Source organism: Hemibagrus wyckioides, linkage group LG27, assembly GCF_019097595.1.
Source record: "Hemibagrus wyckioides isolate EC202008001 linkage group LG27, SWU_Hwy_1.0, whole genome shotgun sequence".
Taxonomy (NCBI): Eukaryota; Metazoa; Chordata; class Actinopteri; order Siluriformes; family Bagridae; genus Hemibagrus; species Hemibagrus wyckioides.
The window spans coordinates 2,967,501-2,988,716 of record NC_080736.1 but is presented as its reverse complement, the minus strand read 5'-3'; the positions used below and the strand labels follow the sequence as shown (position 1 = coordinate 2,988,716).

General features: G+C 36.4%; 1 protein-coding gene across 1 annotated transcript in view; it reads right to left on the bottom strand.

Annotated features, from left to right (window-relative positions):
- Window positions 1-21,216, bottom strand: part of igdcc3 (immunoglobulin superfamily, DCC subclass, member 3) — a 73,024-nt gene that overhangs the window by 16,780 nt on the left and 35,028 nt on the right. Inside the window, exons 3-8 of the mRNA XM_058381495.1 lie at window positions 10,806-10,950; window positions 10,578-10,708; window positions 10,023-10,160; window positions 7,937-8,095; window positions 4,598-4,763; window positions 903-1,150 (exon numbers count right to left, since the gene is read on the bottom strand). Coding sequence (XP_058237478.1) covers window positions 903-1,150; window positions 4,598-4,763; window positions 7,937-8,095; window positions 10,023-10,160; window positions 10,578-10,708; window positions 10,806-10,950 — 987 coding nt within the window. The remainder of the gene's footprint in view (window positions 1-902; window positions 1,151-4,597; window positions 4,764-7,936; window positions 8,096-10,022; window positions 10,161-10,577; window positions 10,709-10,805; window positions 10,951-21,216) is intronic.

The window sequence follows — 21,216 nt, the reverse complement described above, 5'->3', positions numbered from 1 at the left end:
TCTCTTTCTCTCTCCATCTCTCTCTCTCTCTCTCTCTCTCTCACACACACACACACACACACACACTCTCTCTGTCACTCTCTCTCTCTTTGAAAAGGGTTTGTTTGTATAGTTAAGTGTTCTTAGCTTCCTAAAATGGTCTAGTCTGAAAGTACTCTGTTGTAGGATATTCTTCACAAAAACAGTTGAAGACCAGAAGGGATACCATAGCAACCACCTACCAACACCATAACAACCTCCTGGAATACCATAGCAACCACCAAGTACACTCTAGGAATTACCTGTATAACACAGCAACCACCTAGTGACATCCTAGGAACCACTTGGAATATCATATCAACTATCTACCAGCACCTGATCAATCACCTAGCAACAACCTGAAATACCACAGCAATCACCTACCCGCACCCTAGCAACCACCCAGCAACACCCTAGCAACTATCTGAAAAACTATATCAAACCACTTAGCAAGCACCTGGAAAAGCATAGCAACCACCTACCATCATCCTAGTAATCACCCAGCAACACCCTTACAACCACCTGGAAAACCATAGCAACCACCTAGCAACCACTAAGCAACCACTGAGCCACCACCTGACATATCATAGCAACCATCTACCAGCATTCTAACTACCTGGAATACCATAGCAATATCACTAGTAACCACCTTGAACACCATGGCAACTATTTAGCAACACAACAGAAATCACATGAAATACCACAGTAACCATCTAGCAACCGTAAAAGCAACCACCTAGCAAGACCCTAGCAACAACATGGAATACAAGAGTCACCATAGAAACCATCACCTATCAACACCATAGCAACCATTGTGGTAACACAGTAGCACTACGTTCTAAAAGCCATAATAAACAGTGTGATTCATTTTGCTGGCTTCGTACCTGCAGTCTTGCGGATGTGCAGCACGTAGCCGATGATGTCCTGCGTGTTCTGAGCCGGCTCGTTCCACGACACCTGTATGGAGGTAGGCGAGAGGGCGTCGGCGCGGACGTCACTCGGGATGCCCGGTAACCCATCGGCCCACAGGACCGTGAGACGGGCGCTAGCCTGAGACGAGCCGGCGCTGTTCTCCGCTATACACTGATATATTGCTTCATCCTCCTGACTGATGCTGGAGATGGTCAGCGTGCTGCAGGGAGAAGAAACAGGAAGTGGAGAGAAAGAAAAAAGACATGATTAAGGTGCCATACTCGCTTCATTTAGTTCAGAGCTTATACAAACATCCCTCCATATCAGATCTGCCTCATGCTGTCTGGATGATGGATACCACGTCTGATGTATTCACGCGGCTCGGATCGACACGATCGATTCTGAAAGCGCCGCTGATGAGATAACGCTCCTGTCTCCGGTTCAATTCAGGGAGCGAGTGAAGGGGAAAGGAACCCGTGATACGATGAAAGAACCTCCACAGCATCAAAGCACCAAAAAATCCTCTTTATAAAGACACCTGAAGCAGGAACCACAAACCAGCACTGGGACCACGTCGTCCTTCAGACCAGTAGAAAACCAGTTTCATTCAATCAGATGACAAAAAATATTTATTATTTAATTTAATTTTATTTTTTAAATGTACTTGATTATAATTTTTTATTTTCTATTCATACTTTTTTTTTTTTTAATTTTCAAACTGATATTTATTTTAAATTTCTTTTTGTTTGTTTTCAGTACTAAACCCATTACACAACTTTGGAATTAATTAAAAGAGCTTAAACAAAAAAAGGCAGATGCTACATTTCCATCAGGACAGAAATTTTTTTTGTTACTTTTAAATTTTGAATTTCACTTCTTTAAAATCGAAAAGCTTTAAACTCTTTAATTCTACTCAATTCATATTCAATTCTTTTTTTATATTTCAGATTTTTTATATCTAATTTTACATTTATTTATTCATTTTAATTAATTAATTAATTTTTTTAAATATATTTTAAACCTGTGCCCTTTTTCGACCATTACTTCATTTATTTTCCACTTTTTACCGTAACTGTTTTCCTTTACAGATTTATTTTCATTTGTCACATGTAATTTATTCATCTGTTGATTCAGATTCCTGTTCGCCTTTTTCTCCTTTCATTTAATTTTAAAAGCTCTTTTGTACGTTGTCAGGTAACCAAATCCTCAGATGCTGTGAATATAAATGTAAATGCTTAATAAAGCGACCTTGAGGATGAGAAAAGCCCTATGTAAATATAACATACACCGATCAGGCATAACATTATGACCTAATATTGTGTTGGTCCTCCTTTTGCTGCCAAAACAGCCCTGACCCGTCCTGCACTGTGTATTCTGACCCCTTTCTATCAGAACCAGCATTAACTTCTTCAGCAGTTTGATCAACAGTAGCTCGTCTGTTGGATCGGATCACACGGGCCAGCCTTCACTCCCCACGTGCATCAATGAGCCTCGGCCGCCCATGACCCTGTCACCGGTTCACCACTGTTCCTTCCTTGGACCACTTTTGATAGATACTGACCACTGCAGACCGGGAACACCCCACAAGAGCTGCAGTTTTGGAGATGCTCTGATCCAGTGGTCTAGACATCACAATTTGGCCCTTCGTCAAACTCGCTCAAATCCTTACGCTTGTCCATTTTTCCTGCTTCTAACATCAACTTTGAGGACAAAATGTTCACCTGCTACCTAATATATCCCACCCACTAACAGGTGCCATGATGAGGAGATACTCAGTCTTATTCACCTCACTGGCCAGTGGTCATAATATTATGCCTGATCAGTGTGATATTAAGTTACAAAGCAGAAAACTGCGTTTAACTCCGGTGAAAGAATTCATCCGACATTATTTATTCTTTTACAAAATAACATTCCACTTAAACATTTATTTCATTGTCCCTTAAAACTTTAACAACCCCAAAGGAAGCTTTTTTTCTGTCTAAGAGACAGCGTTTTACTGTCGAATCAACAAACAAATCGAAAGCAAATTTACAAATTGAGTGCAAAACGTATTCTTTTATGAACCGTGAGGAGGAAAAAATGGAAGCGAGATGACTCTCAGGCGTCTCCGTCTCATCATCACTCTCTTATTCCCGTGTGTGTTTATACGTGATGGAGTGTATTATACACATACGAATATATGAATACATAATCCGCTTTTTTTTCTACTAATCCCAAGGCAACATAAAAAAAACAAACATTCAACAGATAAATGAGCCGAATAACAAAATATGCAAATGAAAAAACGCCGGCGGTTTCTTACGGCGCTCTCTCTGTACTTTTCTTTTAAAAAATTCCCGAATGTAAACATTCAAGGAGCTTTTGAGGATCACCGAAGCATTTTTGAGCATTATTTTGTTTATTTTTAAGAACACAACAACACTGAGGTATAAAATAAAAAGATTATATTCGTTTTTCTCTCTACAACATCAAACCGGCGGGATATAAAAGGTTATGGTCTGATTTATTTTTATTTATTTTTCTCCAGAAGCTGCAAGGCCACACCCTGAGATGTCATGAGACAGACAATAAAAAATTAAATCCATGACATTTATTTTATAAATAATTATAAATTTTAAAATTATTCATGTTCATAAACAAAGAAATAGAGCTTGAGATTTATATATATTTTTTGTGAAATAAAATGTCATTTAGTTAAAGCTAAAAAACCAGGGGGCAAAAGTTTGTACCCCCATGTTACTTTTAATGGGATAAAATAAACTTTGACCTTTGACTTTAATTTAAAATATAAAAAAAATTCTAAAATCTATCTATGTAAAAATAAATAAGTTTAAATATAAGTTTATATTTAATTAATTAAGTTTTTCTCTCATACTACAATTTGCTGATTACATCACAATCACATTTTTAACATTTATTAATTAATGTTGAATAAATAATTAACATTACAAATATTCCAATAACGAATAAATAAATAACGTGATTAATTAATGGTTTAAATAATAAAACATATACACCTCAAAATAAAAATTATTTAACACAAATATATATTAACTAAGTTCAAATATGTTTACATTTAATTATTTAATTTTATATATTTTTTCTTTTATACTACAGCAATTTGCCGACAAATTGGCTGACCCTGCGCTCTGACCCCAACCTCCAAGGATGGGATATGCGAAGAAAGAATTTCACTGTGCTGTAATGTATATGGGACAAATAAAGGCTGTTTCATTTCATTTTCATTTCAAATACATTTTTAAAATTTATTAACGAATGAAACGTCATCATTTTTATCCGTTTATAGCTACATTAGTACGTATAGGTTATCCTTTTTTTTAATTTTATAGCTGATACAAAATCCGACACGACACACCCAAGAAAGCTGATGTGAAAATGTCCCGTTTATGTGCTGCGATCTTCACACAGCATCTTATTGTTATCTCTGATGTGTGGAGTGAAATAAATCCACTCTAAGCCTAAGACACAGTCTGAGAAGCAGCAAGAACTTAATACAGCATCTCAGGAGAAAGAAAAAAGACGTCTGTGGGAATAAATTTAATTCTCACGCTCAAGCAAAGATCACGCTCAGGATTCGGTCTCAGAATATAAAACACTGCGGCAGCACCAGTGAGGAGAGCATTCGAGAGGAATTTTTTTTTCTCACCTGTTGTTGTTCCTGAGCTTGACGTGACCACCGGGTTCCAGGATCTGACCGTTCTTTAGCCACGTGAGCTGAGGAGTCGGCTCGCCCTGCGCCAGGCACGTGAAGATGGCGGTGGTGCCGACTGGACGTGCGATGGACTGAGGAGGCTGAACAAACTCCGCTGGAGCTGCACAGGTTCACGACACGACATCGTCTGAGTTTAACATCTAGCATTCAGTATAGAATAAACAGTCCAAAAAACATTTCTAAACTGAAAAATTAAATTTTAGTATAACAGAGAAAACGATTCAGCAGCACGGAATATGAGCTGTGAAATAAAATGTCATTTAATTAAAGCTAAAAATCCAGGGTGCAAAAGTTTGTACCACCCCATGTTACGGAATTGGGATTAAAGAAAATGTGACCCTAATTTAAAATATACAAAAATTCTAAAAATGTCCAAAAAATGATAGAATACACATAGAACTAGAGCTTGGATTTTTTTGGGAATTTTCTACATAGTGGTCATACTGTTCTCTCTCTCTCTCTCTCTCTCTCTCTCTCTCTTATATATATATAAACAAACAAAAACAGCATGTCGTGTGACTGAGAAACCAGAAAAGACTTTCCTGTGACGAAAAAGTGTTTAATTAAATATTAAATAAAACTTAAAATCTTCTCACAGGTTTAATCAAGATTGTTGTTGTTATTACTTCTTAAATGTTGTGGTGCATCCATCATCCGTGACGAGTTTTTCCTAAATAACCTTTTATAACGAGCTCGTTAATATAATCCTGTGATTGATGTCCCAAGTGAGAGCTCAGTGTTGTGGAAAGTGACGTCTGATTGGAGGATTCATCACACAGTGCTTCGCGTTTCAGTGATCAGTAACAGATCAGGGGTTTGTGTTAATGTTATATATTTTATGAAGAGTCTCGGACACGGCGCTACGCTGAGACGCTAACGAGCTTCTCGTTAATGGCGACTTTGACCGTGGAGAAAGCTCGGATCTCAGCTCTGTGTGATGTGATGCATTTTGCTGCAGAAACAGCCAGAACATATTGTTGTCATGTGACCTCGCTCTGACCTGCCCGTGTGCACGCTAGCGTGTTCGTACTTAACGTCGAACGTTAGCATAACCAGCCGTATTCCTCGGCACGCGGCTTCACGGTGTATCATTGTTCAACATGCTGCCAAACATCACGTATACGCAGACGATATTCAAATATGTTCTCTCTTCACACCGACGGCGTCTAATAACATCATCAGTAACCACACTGCTGTCGAACGCTCGATTCAGACTGGTCAGGAGCTGTCCAGTCGTTTTCTATAACTGCAGGTTTATTTTCTATTAAAGCGTTTGTCCTGATTCGTTAGCGTTTCTATGGTAACAGCTCCTTCGCAGATACACAAACAGATTCAAACGTCTGTCGTTATTTATAGAAGCCTTAAAAAAGCATGTACACAAACACGTTTAGCGGATTAACCGCATTAAATGTAAATATAAACAGATAAAATGACTTTTTAAAAAAATAATTAAACAAAATTAAGAGGAATTAACACTCCATTAACAGGAAAATACATTTTCAGTATTTTCTGCTTTGTATTATATTTAATTATTTATCATTGTTTACTCACTCAAATCTCAGACACGCAGAAATAAAATTATAACCACAACAAAATCTTCCATAATTTATAAATAAGTAGCTCCAGGTAAAAGCCCTGGCTCTGGTTCTTCAAAATCTGCTCAGATTTTTTTTTATCTAAGGAATATCTAGGGAATTTTTTTTAAATGCCCCTCACAACTATGCTTATTCTTACACAATACATTTTTTAAAAATATTTTATTCATATTTGTATTCATATTTTTTTGAAAAATTTAAAATAAGGAATATCATTTGTATAAGCCCGTTACAACTATACATTACTGTACACATACTATTTTTACATAATAAAGCAGTGTCTTTTTTTTTCTTATTTTGATTAAAATTTTAATTTTAATATTTTATTCATATTTTATTTATTTATTTATTTTATTTAATTTTTATTCTTTTTTATCTTAATTTAATTTAAGGAATATCATATTTTAATAATTTATTCATATTTTTATTCATTTATTTTAAATTTAATTTATTTTATTTTAATTTAAAAAATATCATATTTTTAAATGCCCCTTACAGCTATGCCTATTCTTACACAATAAAGCAGTCTCATTTTTTTTTATTTTAATTTAATTTTCAATTGTAATATTTTATTCATATTTTTATACATGATTTTATATTTTAATATTTTATTCAGATTTTTATCCCTTTTTAATTTAATTTTTTTATTTTAATATTTTATTCAGACTTTCATTCATTTTTTATTGTTTTATTTTAATTGAATTTAAAATTCTTTTTTATAAAAAAAGAAAAAAAAAAGGAATATCCTTGTAATTTGTGAAGCTAAATTCACTGTAGGAAAGAAAATAAGACGAAACAAGTGGCTTATCGAGAACAAAAAAGGATTTGCGTGAGCCGGAGTTACGGCTACACTCAGATGATGATAATATCATCTCGGGTGAAGAGAAGGACGTAAAGATTCCTTACAAATCCGCCTACATTCAAAAACCCGACACAGTGAAATGAAACCAGCTTCCAGCCTCTCAGCGCTGCCTCTGGAGTGCCATCCAAACTCTCCAATATAGATCGTCTCTTTCTTGTTTCATTACCTCCACCCTCCGCGCGTTAATCCAATATGCAATTACTCTTTAATTAGGTTGCATTTAGTTTAGGCGGAAATTTGCAATTGCCAGCTGATTAGCAGCTGCTTGTTTGATACCTCAATTTCGCCTCCCGCAATTAGATCTGCATTATATCATTTACATCCGCAGCTATATAACACAACACATCACTGATAACGCCTGCAGAGGGAGAGGCTTCATCACAGACACCATAAAACTCGATCTGTAAAGTCACAGACACCATTACAGACCCATCAGCCTCGGTTTAGTGAACATGGATCTCTTAGGAAAGGGATTATCGCCGTCGTGCTTGTAAATGAGACGGCACCGGGATCGTCTTCTCAACCAGAATCCTGTGCCATCAGATATAAATCTCCTCGAATGACCTACAGCTCGAACACCAGTGCTCTGATTACTTTAGGATTGTTAATGATGCTTTAACAAAACCTGAGAGAGACGTAAACTTCATCAGATCGACTGAAACTACATTCATCAGCACTTTTCTTTTACCTGAATCCAAAAGAAAATGAATTAAAAAATTCACTAAACATCACAGTTTTTTTGTTTCTCTTCCTGAAAGTATCAGCACTGGTCATGTGACCTGCTCCAGAGTGTAGTGATTGGATGATTCGGCTCACCCTGCACCACCAGACGTCCCTGAGCCGTTCGACGCAGACGGGTTCCCGGTTTGTTGGCTGCGCAGACGTAGACGCCTGAGTGTTTCACACGGACGTCTGAAATCATCAGGTTACCCGTTCCCAACACCTGAATGCCCTCGACGCCGATCGGACGCCCGTCTGTCAGAGAGATGAACAGAGAGATGGAGGGACAGAGAGAGAGAGAGGGAGAGAGAGAGAGAAGCATAAAAAAGAAAAGAAAGAACTGGTTATTAATCAGTTTGGTCCATGTTTTTATGAGCAGATGGATAATTCTGCACATCACCAGTCATTCATTCTGTCATTCATTCAGTCATTCATTCATTCATTCATTCATTCATTCAGTCTTTCATTCATTCAGTCTTTTATTCGGTCACTCAGTCACTCATTCATTCATTCATTCATTCAGTCTTTCATTCATCCATTCATTCATTCATTAAGTCTTTGATTCTGTCACTCAGTCACTCATTTATTCATTCATTCAGTCTTTCATTCAGTCTTTCATTCATTGTCATTCATTCCCTCCCTCCCTCACTCACTCACTCACTCACTCACTCATTCATTCATTCATTCATTCATTCATTCAGTCTTTCATTCATTCATTCATTCATTCATTCATTCATACAGTCAGTCAGTCAGTCAGTCAGTCTTTCATTCATTCAGTCATTCATTCATTTGTTCTGTCATTCATGCATTTATTTATTTGGTAAATCATTCATTCATTTTGTTATTCATTTATCCATTCATTTATTCTGTCATTCATACTTTCTTTCACAAAGGGGGCAGAGAGAGAGAGAGTGAGAGAGAGAGAGAGAGAGAGAGAGAGAGCGAGAGAGAGAGAGAGAGAGAGAGAGAGAGAGAGAGAGAGAGAGAGATGGAGGTTTAAATGAGAGAGGCTGTATGAAGCAGTGCACAGGTCTCAATGACGCAAGACAATTCAGTTGCCATGGTGCCACTGCATTCTGTCATGTGATAAGGATACACTGGTATGTGTGTGTGTGTGTGTGTGTGAGGGCAGGGTTAAGGGCTACTTGATCCTTTAATTTTGAATTAGGTTTTTGAATTCTGTTAAAATCTCTCTCTCTGTCTTTTCCTCTCTTTTCTCTCTCCATCTCTCTGTTGTTTTCTACTCCCTCTCCCTCTCTCTCTCTCTGTAATCCAATGCACTCTAATCCAATCTCATATTGCTGGCATTTAATTTCAGGAACGTTCTGTGAGGTGATATCCACAATCAGATTCCCGACTCTTTCAGTGGTTCAGGAGGAAGGAAGCAGGTTGGAGTGAGATGAGAGAGGCTCTGAGGCTCTGAGAGAATCAGACAGAGATTAGTGTGTCACGTGTGAAGCGTGTTACAGATATGTGATGTGTAAACGTCTCTGTTTCTAAACTAAACCTTCCTCAAACTCTGATATATTTACACAGGACTGATTGGAGAAGCTCTGAGTGCAGGAGCATCTGATACCTGTCTAAATGTGGATAAAAAGGAAGGAAGGAAGGAAGGAAGGAAGGAAGGAAGGAAGGAAGGAAGGAAAAAGGGAAACATATCTACATTTCTATTTTTTGGAGATTTTATTTTAGAACTTCTATTTATTTCTTTATTTTTTTGTTTGTTTGTTTATTTATTATTGTTTGTTTTTTAGATTTTATTCTAAATTTTGGAACAAACATTTTAATGTAATAAAAAGACGAAAATCTGATTATATTTCAGAATTAACTGGATTTATTTATTATTTAAAATTTTTATTTTATTATTTAATTTCTTTTATATCATTCAAAAATTTCAGATGAATTTTTTATTCACCTTTGACCAAATACCAATACCAGTGACATTTATCATGTGATAATAAACCAATTATAAACAAGTTATAAGCAGTTTATTAATTAATGCTTATTTATTAAAAACATATGGAACTGCAGCTTTACTGACAGTGGAGACTCCTTCCATAAATCTCTATACTATAATCATCACTATATCAGAATGATAACGTATTATACCCAGTTCATAAACATAAACCTGCCTACAGAAAACTAATCAACACCTGCTGACCAATCAGAGTCCAGAACTCACCGAGGCGGCTCCAGGACACGATGGGACGAGGAAACCCCGTGGCTACACACTCCAAGATGGCCGTCTGGTGCACGGTGAGAGTGAGGTTCTCAGGACCAACGAGGATCATGGGGTCTTTGTAAACAGAAGACTGTGAGCCTGCAGAGGAGAGAGAGAGAGAGAGAGAGAGAGAGAGAGATGTTAAAACTCAATTTTAAAAAGTGATGTTTGTCACAACATCAGAGAAGAAAGAAAGAAAGAAAGAAAGAAAGAAAGAACAGAGAGAGTTACAACAGGACACAGGTGACACAGAAGTGTGTGTGTGAGATTAAGTTTGTGTGTCTGAATGTGTGTGTGCGTGTGTGTGTCTGTGTGGGAGAAATTAAGTGTGTGTGTGTGTGTGTGTGTGATTCAGTGAGTGTGTCTGTCTGTCTGTGTGTGCTTGTGTGTGTGTATTCGATTGTGTGTGTGTGTTTGTGTGTATGTGTGTATTTGATTGTGTGTGTGTTTGTATGTGTGTATGCAAAATTTTTGTGTGTGTATTAGATTGTGTGTGTGTGTGTGATTAGTCCGTACCTGAGACAGTGAGCCGAGCTCCAGCACTGTGTTTGACTCCTGCACTGTTGTGAGCTACACAGCAAAACACTCCGCTGTCCTCCGGGCGAACACCTGTGATCTGTAACACTCCTGTGGGTAAGAGTGTGTACCTGCACACACACACACACACAGACCCTGAGATTAAACCTGGAGCATCATGGGAAGATCTCAGCTCTGAAACGTGTTTACACGCGTGTGTGTTCATACCTCTCGTCACTCGTGTCCACTGCATGATCGTCTTTCTCCCAGCTGATGACCGGCTCGGGCAGGCCGTGGATTTGGCACTGAAAACGTGCGACACCCGCGAGATCCGCTCGCACTGAGCGTGGGTGCACGTGAAACTCCGCCATCGCTGACGAGAGACAGAAGAGAGACGAGGGTTCATTACTCTGTGTGTTTTAAAACTAACATAAAAACAATAACCTCTTTGGTTTGGCAATGTGTGTGTGTGTGTGTGTGTGTGTGTGTTTTAGGTATGTAATCTGGACCTATACAGCTAGATAAAGAGGCAAATTGTGTTAATAGATACAGAAGACACACACACTCTCTCTCACACACACAACCAGTTGTGGATTAATGAAGGCCAGTTAACCTCAAAAGCAGAAGTAATTAACAAATCTGGAGCAGTGAGACCCAGATGGGCACACAAGAGTGATACAGGAGGAGTGTTCACACGCTAACGAAAAAACAAGCACACACACACTGAATCTCACACACAAATGAACACACACACACTCAATTTCACACACACTTATTCACAAAAACACTCACACAAAAAAACAAGCAAACACACACATACTCAATCTCATACACACACACACACTCACTCACAAATGAACTGAAAGAAAGAAAGAAAGAAAGAAAGAAAGAAAGAACAAAGTGAAGAAAGAAAGAAAGAAAGAAAGAAAGAAAGAAAGAAAGAAAGAAAGAAAGAAAAGTTCTTCAGCAGCAGGATGTTGGCAGTTCAGAGCTACACAACAGTGAGTGTTTATACAGCAGGAAGTGACATAGACACACACAGGTGAAGATCACAGCCAGGACTGTGGGCGTGGTCAGTGGGCGGAGCTAGATCAGGTTGCGTGACAGTGTTTGTGTAATATAAAGGCTGATCTCGGAGCAGTGTTAAAGGCCTCATGGAGCTCATTGAGCTGCAGATCACACAGCGGCTCCGGGCTCACGGCTCGTCTGGTTCCCAGCTCCGGCTCTGTGTCTGTGGGCGAGGGAGCGTGACCCGGGGGCGGAGCCGGCAACACAAACTCAATTAGCACCGGGCTCGGCTCTTTCTCAGCCCGCGACACAAGTGCGCTTCTTCAAATGTCAGCCGTAATTAACTCGCTCCCGGACGCTCTTAGCATAACAAGAGCTTAGCAATCTGTTCTTCTCTCTCTCTCTCTCTCTCTCTCTCGTTCTCATCTGCACTCTGGTGTGGATTCACAGCTACGCTAACGCCACTGCCGGAGATTTCGGCTAATTAAAACCTTCTCTGTTTTGTTTGTGCGAACGCTGGGACAAAGACGGAGGAGTGAAGATAGCGAGGGAAAGGAAAGCGTTATCAGAGGAAAAGAAAAAAACCGAAATGAACTCAAATCAAACCAGAGACAAATTCTCTATTCGTTTTCTTTCATTCCTTTTTTTTAAAAAAAAAAAAATCCCTCCTTTAACTTTTTTTAACTTTTTCCCTTTAAAGCTAGCTAATGAGTCGCTAGGATTAATTCATCACTCTGTTTCTAATATTATAGCCGTCTGACAAATTTCTTTAGATCTTCTCACTGATGTGGGTGGGGCCAAGTAAAAGGGGGCGTGACCTTTAAACTCCATCAGCAGAATGTGAATCTGTTTTAGTTCAAAAAGATCAAACGCACTGCTGCCTTTCCATACCTGATCACACAACATACACCTACACAGATATTTAAATATCTTTAAAAAACCCCAACAATAACGAACCAATCGCGTGCCTTGTTTTTGCCCCGTGTGAATATTCCTCAGAGCGAGGAAGTGCCACGCCCGATTCCTTCATCTGAGATCTTTCTCGTCAAATAGAAGCGATTTGTACTTCTGTTAGCATGAATGTGTTGAAACCATTCAGCACACACACCACACACCTGTCATATACATCAGTCACACACACACACACAGGTATGTCCAAAAAGTTTTGGCACCCATGTTGCATTGGACTCACAGGACAGAGGAGCAGAAACGAACGTCAAGGAGAGGAGGATAGCTCACGGTTCTTATAGGGCGAGTCACAAATGTATATGTACACACACACACACACACAAATAACCCCTCTCCGGCCTCCACCCTCATGCATAAAACATTCAGCCTGCAGAAGTCCACTTTTCTGCTGCCATTATTAATCTCTCTGTCTCTGTCACACACACACAGTTTTAGGTTTGATGGAGACTCTAGAGATGGCAGCCCCAAAATGCTGTTTTATACTCTTCATTACTATTCATGTCACACACACACACACACACACACACACAAAGCAGTTATAATGCATGTATGTATTAGCCTCATCTAATTTTGGAGAGGAGGAGAGACAAATAAAGGGATAAAGAAAACAGAGAGAGAGAGAAAGAGAGAGAGAGAAAAATAAATAAATACTTAATTTTGAAATTATTGGCAACCAAAATTTTTTTTTTGCCAGTATTAAACAGAACGAAACTAATCATCCATGGAGGAACAAGTTTCCCTTAGAGAGTCATGAGAACTTTTAGTCATATATTCCAATAGAAAATCCAAAAATATTGGCACCTCTATAAATATTTAAGTGGATGTGGTAAAGGAGAAGTGTGTTTCTTTAACATTTATGGAAGGAGTCTCCAGTGTGAGTGCTCTGTAACACTCCGGTGTTTCACGCTTCTGCTCGGTAACACAAACTCATTCTCTTCCTCAGGAGAGAGGAATAACGGGAGGATGCAGAGAGAACGACTCTTCAGAGCTGCTATAATGGAAGTGGGAACTCGTCTTACGGACATTCTACAACATTACGAGGAACTATAAACGGATAAAAAGGATTTAAAGCCACTGTTAGAAAACTGCTGAATTATAAGAGGATCAAACATCAGGACATGCTGTTAGAGGACAATAATAAATAATAAATAAATAATAAATAAACTTGCGTGGATCGATTTAGCGCATGCCACCATCTGATGTAAAAACAAAAAAAACACCTAACTAACTAATTAACCAATTAACTAACTAACTAAAGAGATAGTTAGAAAGATAGACAGATAGATGGACAAATAGATAGACAGTTAAAATAATTACAAAATAACATAAAATAAATAAATAAAAATTATTCCATGTAAATCATGTATATAGATAGATAGATAGATAGATAGATAGATAGATAGATAGATAGATAGATAGATAGATAGATAGATAGATGAAAGAAAGATAGATAAAAGAAAAGAAATAAGTAAGAACTAACTTAATAAAAAAAATAAAATAAATAAAAATCCCATGTGAATCATGTAGATAGATAGATAGATAGATAGATAGATAGATAGATAGATAGATAGATAGATAGATAGATAGATAGATAGAAAACAAAAACTATTTTTAAAAAATAAGAATAACAAACAAACGATTGATCGATAGATAGATAGATAGATAGATAGATAGATAGATAGATAGATAGATAGATAGATGAAAGAAAGATAGATAAAAGAAAAGAAATAAGTAAGAACTAACTTAATAAAAAAAATAAATAAATAAAAATCCCATGTGAATCATGTAGATAGATAGATAGATAGATAGATAGATAGATAGATAGATAGATAGAAAACAAAAACTATTTTTAAAAAATAAGAATAACAAACAAACGATTGATCGATAGATAGATAGATAGATAGATAGACAGACAGACAGACAGACAGACAGACAGACAGACAGACAGACAGATAGATAGATAGATAGATAGATAGATAGATAGATAGAAAAGTGTGTATATAGTAGTAAAAGTGTGTGTCAGTGATGGCAAACCCATATTCATCACATGCCTTTCTCTTATTCCACCTTTACAAGCCTGGAGCAGCTAACATCTTTCATAACAAGAGCCAAAACATACAATGTGTGTGTGTGTGTGTGTGCTCTCTCGTGCTCTTCATTACTGACAGTGTGTTTTCACTCATGAGGCTTCCCCGTTTGTTCTCTCTCCATTTCCTCGTGTGAAACAACCGGATCTTCGTTTTGTTCTGCGTTTCTTCTGGCTAAAGTGTTTCTCGGAGGCTGGCTGTGTGCCCCAGGGTCCTAAAGACACTTATATACTGATTGATTTGACAATGCTGGAGCGCGATATGTTAAATAAAGTGAGACAGATGCATGCCATTAAGACTGTCAGGCTGGGACGTGGGAACCTCAATAACACACACACACACACACACACACACACGCGCGCGAGCTGAATGCTGTATGCTCTATGAATATAAATCAGGTCAGAGCATACAATGTACAGTATTTCTCCTGCAGCTGCTCTAATAATAACAAAAGGGTTACAAAAAAAGTGTTCATCAGCCTCAACACCACAAATATTATATCTTAGCACAGAAGCTATTATTTTTTTTTATTTAAAAAAAACCCTTAAAATTATTATTAAATTAGTTTGTCTCATCAATGTATGCATTTTTTAAATGCTTAAGACCTTTTTAAAGTATCTAAAAGACCTTTTTAAAATCCTTTTTTTTATTTTATAAATAATTATATTATATATATATATATATATATATATATATATATATATAATGACAATTATAATAATTTTTAATATTTTAATTGATTTTTGTATTTTAAATGACTAGAGATAAGCTTCATAGTCTTGGGAAAAATAATTTTAAAAAAATAAATAATTTTAAGATATTTTTCCTCTGTATTTTTTTTTTTTTTTCATTTTAATATGTTAAGGATTTGAAAATAAATCACAAATAATTTCAATTTTATTTATTTATTTTTCTGGCTTCCTGTGGTGAGGTTGCATGAGCAGAGAGCAACACACATTCAGCATTCAGACCAGTAAGAGAGAAAGGCATCATGGGAGAGCCGACTAATTAACACCTTATTGAAATGAGGCCATTTTCACACAAAGGAAAAGATAAATGAGTGTTTATTGAATTCACACTCTGTCATGTAAATATTGCTAAGCGCTGACTTGTACCTTTTTAATATTTGGTTAAAGAGAGAACAAACGTGAGCGAAAAAAAGAGTTACTTTAATTAATTAAACAGAATAAATGATTTATTTTGTGATTCATTCAAGATTTCTGTAGACATCCTTTCATTGTTTATTACAGCGTCCTTGCAAAGCCAGAGAGAAACAGTGGGAGAGGGAGAAAGAAAGGGGGAGAGAGAGAGAGAGGAGCTGCTTTTTCTTCCTCCACACTAACCCCGAGACCCTCATCACATCCTGCTGTAATTACAGGTTCAGGAAATCAGAAGCTGCCTGAAAACGGCTGGTGGATAAAAAGGAGAAGTGACTGAATAAAATATAAATTAACTCATTAGGAGGGAATTTACATAAATGGTGTGGTTTTTTTTCAATATTTCTGGAAAAAAAAACAGATTCAGGGGCGGAGCTACACACATGCTAGTGACATCACTAAAGAAGCTGGATGGTCACTTAAGTGTTTAGGTCACTAGAATACTGAATGGCAGGGAATACTGACGGGTAAGGAATACTGAAACTTGTAACTTGAAACAGTACTGACATGTACTGAATGCTGAAATATACAGGATATGGACATGTGCAGAAAACAAGAGTGTACTGAATACTGAAGTGTACACTATAGAAAGTGTACTGAATACTGAAGTGTACACTATAGAAAGTGTACTGAATAAGGAAGTGTACACTATAGAAAGTGTACTGAATAAGGAAGTGTACACTATAGAAAGTGTACTGAATACTGAAGTGTACACTATAGAAAGTGTACTGAATAATGAAGTGTACACTATAGAAAGTGTACTGAAAAAGGAAGTGTACACTATAGAAAGTGTACTGAATAAGGAAGTGTACACTATAGAAAGTGTACTGAATAATGAAGTGTACACTATAGAAAGTGTACTGAATAAGGAAGTGTACACTATAGAAAGTGTACTGAATAATGAAGTGTACACTATAGAAAGTGTACTGAATAAGGAAGTGTACACTATAGAAAGTGTACTGAATAAGGAAGTGTACACTATAGAAAGTGTACTGAATACTGAAGTGTACACTATAGAAAGTGTACTGAATACTGAAGTGTACACTATAGAAAGTGTACTGAATAAGGAAGTGTACACTATAGAAAGTGTACTGAATACTGAAGTGTACACTATAGAAAGTGTACTGAATAATGAAGTGTACACTATAGAAAGTGTACTGAATAATGAAGTGTACACTATAGAAAGTGTACTGAATAAGGAAGTGTACACTATAGAAAGTGTACTGAATAATGAAGTGTACACTATAGAAAGTGTACTGAATAATGAAGTGTACACTATAGAAAGTGTACTGAATAATGAAGTGTACACTATAGAAAGTGTACTGAATAAGGAAGTGTACACTATAGAAAGTGTACTGAATAATGAAGTGTACACTATAGAAAGTGTACTGAATACTGAAGTGTACACTATAGAAAGTGTACTGAATAAGGAAGTGTACACTATAGAAAGTGTACTGAATAAGGAAGTGTACACTATAGAAAGTGTACTGAATACTGAAGTGTACACTATAGAAAGTGTACTGAATAAGGAAGTGTACACTATAGAAAGTGTACTGAATAAGGAAGTGTACACTATAGAAAGTGTACTGAATAATGAAGTGTACACTATAGAAAGTGTACTGAATAAGGAAGTGTACACTATAGAAAGTGTACTGAATAATGAAGTGTACACTATAGAAAGTGTACTGAATAAGGAAGTGTACACTATATAAAGTGTACTGAATACTGAAGTGTACACTATATAAAGTGTACTGAATAAGGAAGTGTACACTATAGAAAGTGTACTGAATAAGGAAGTGTACACTATAGAAAGTGTACTGAATAATGAAGTGTACACTATAGAAAGTGTACTGAATAAGGAAGTGTACACTATATAAAGTGTACTGAATACTGAAGTGTACACTATATAAAGTGTACTGAATAAGGAAGTGTACACTATAGAAAGTGTACTGAATACTGAAGTGTACACTATATAAAGTGTACTGAATAAGGAAGTGTACACTATAGAAAGTGTACTGAATAATGAAGTGTACACTATAGAAAGTGTACTGAATAAGGAAGTGTACACTATAGAAAGTGTACTGAATAATGAAGTGTACACTATAGAAAGTGTACTGAATAAGGAAGTGTACACTATATAAAGTGTACTGAATACTGAAGTGTACACTATATAAAGTGTACTGAATAAGGAAGTGTACACTATAGAAAGTGTACTGAATAAGGAAGTGTACACTATAGAAAGTGTACTGAATAATGAAGTGTACACTATAGAAAGTGTACTGAATAAGGAAGTGTACACTATATAAAGTGTACTGAATACTGAAGTGTACACTATATAAAGTGTACTGAATAAGGAAGTGTACACTATAGAAAGTGTACTGAATACTGAAGTGTACACTATATAAAGTGTACTGAATAAGGAAGTGTACACTATAGAAAGTGTACTGAATAATGAAGTGTACACTATAGAAAGTGTACTGAATAATGAAGTGTACACTATAGAAAGTGTACTGAATAATGAAGTGTACACTATAGAAAGTGTACTGAATAATGAAGTGTACACTATAGAAAGTGTACTGAATAAGGAAGTGTACACTATAGAAAGTGTACTGAATAAGGAAGTGTACACTATAGAAAGTGTACTGAATAATGAAGTGTACACTATAGAAAGTGTACTGAATAATGAAGTGTACACTATAGAAAGTGTACTGAATAAGGAAGTGTACACTATAGAAAGTGTACTGAATAATGAAGTGTACACTATAGAAAGTGTACTGAATAATGAAGTGTACACTATAGAAAGTGTACTGAATAATGAAGTGTACACTATAGAAAGTGTACTGAATACTGAAGTGTACTGAATACTGAAGTGTACACTATAGAAAGTGTACTGAATAATGAAGTGTACACTATAGAAAGTGTACTGAATACTGAAGTGTACTGAATACTAAAGTGTACACTATAGAAAGTGTACTGAATAAGGAAGTGTACACTATAGAAAGTGTACTGAATAATGAAGTGTACACTATAGAAAGTGTACTGAATAATGAAGTGTACACTATAGAAAGTGTACTGAATAATGAAGTGTACACTATAGAAAGTGTACTGAATAGGGAAGTGTACACTATAGAAAGTGTACTGAATAATGAAGTGTACACTATAGAAAGTTTACTGAATACTGAAGTGTACTGAATACTGAAGTGTACACTATAGAAAGTTTACTGAATACTGAAGTGTACTGAATACTGAAGTGTACACTATAGAAACTGTACTGAATACTAAAGTGTACACTATAGAGAGTGTACTGATTATTGAAGTGTACACTATAGAAAGTGTACTGAATACTAAAGTGTACACTATAGAAAGTGTACTGAATAAGGAAGTGTACACTATAGAAAGTGTACTGAATACTAAAGTGTACACTATAGAGAGTGTACTGATTATTGAAGTGTACACTATAGAAAGTGTACTGAATAAGGAAGTGTACACTATAGAAAGTGTACTGAATACTAAAGTGTACACTATAGAAAGTGTACTGAATACTGAAGTGTACACTATAGAAAGTGTACTGAATACTGAAGTGTACACTATAGAAAGTGTACTGAATACTGAAGTGTACACTATAGAAAGTGTACTGAATAATGAAGTGTACACTATAGAAAGTGTACTGAATACTAAAGTGTACACTATAGAAAGTGTACTGAATAATGAAGTGTACACTATAGAAAGTGTACTAAATACTAAAGTGTACACTATAGAAAGTGTACTGAATACTAAAGTGTACACTATAGAAAGTGTACTGAATAATGAAGTGTACACTATAGAAAGTGTACTGAATAATGAAGTGTACACTATAGAAAGTGTACTGAATAATGAAGTGTACACTATAGAAAGTGTACTGAATAATGAAGTGTACACTATAGAAAGTGTACTGAATAATGAAGTGTACACTATAGAAAGTGTACTGAATACTAAAGTGTACACTATAGAAAGTGTACTGAATAATGAAGTGTACACTATAGAAAGTGTACTGAATACTAAAGTGTACACTATAGAAAGTGTACTGAATAATGAAGTGTACACTATAGAAAGTGTACTGAATACTGAAGTGTACACTATAGAAAGTGTACTGAATACTGAAGTGTACACTATAGAAAGTGTACTACATACTAAAGTGTACACTATAGAAAGTGTACTGAATAATGAAGTGTACACTATAGAAAGTGTACTGAATACTAAAGTGTACACTATAGAAAGTGTACTGAATAATGAAGTGTACACTATAGAAAGTGTACTGAATAATGAAGTGTACACTATAGAAAGTGTACTGAATACTGAAGTGTACACTATAGAAAGTGTACTGAATACTAAAGTGTACACTATAGAAAGTGTACTGAATACTGAAGTGTACACTATAGAAAGTGTACTGAATACTAAAGTGTACACTATAGAGAGTGTACTGAATACTGAAGTGTACACTATAGAAAGTGTACTGAATACTGAAGTGTACTAAATACTAAAGTGTACACTATAGAAAGTGTACTGAATACTGAAGTGTACAGAATAGTGTTCAGTGATCCTCCATGATTTATCAGACACACCCTTGATTCTTTCATAAAACTCAATAAAAAGGAAATTCACAAGTTTGCTGTTTGTCCAAACAATCAGTCTCTATCTCTCTAGACGCTTCATTCAGTGTTTATCCCCCCCACCCCCACCCCCTTGGCTGCGGCGTGATTCGCTGATTTCACTGATACGGCCTCTGAGAAACAGCTTAACAAATGGTCCCCATGCTTTCCTCTTTTCTCCAGACTGTCAAATATTGAAAATGCGGGAGACAGCTGGAAGCGAGTCACTATTTAAATTCAAATGGAAGAGTCATTACTTTCTCTCGTTCCCACTCGGTTTGTCAGCTCGCAAAATGAAAGACTCGAATCTCACGGGCAGCCAAAACACTTTTGAATAACAAAGCAGACGGACATTTGGCATCACAATTCTCCATAGCAAAATTACTTCCCCCTCATTAGCGCTCCACTGGTGAGATCTATTCAAACACACACACACACACACACACACATTGTGTAAATCTCTATTATACGCTTTTGTGCTGTACCTCCTGGACAGTGTGACGTCATTACACTACACAAGATTGCTCAACAATTTTTTTGGACAGTAGGAGCAGCTCTGGGAACAAAGCAGAAGATCTGGAGTGTGTACTGTACGTAGGTGTGAAACCCTACTGTACCCTTCCTTACACTAACATCAGCATTATAACAGCTTAATAACACCATTAGACCACAGACGTCTTATATATATACATATATACATATATATATATCACCAGGCTGCTCGTTCTCGCAGTTATTAGGAGAAATATGAAATAAATAATAATAACTGGCAGCGGATGTTAATAAAAAA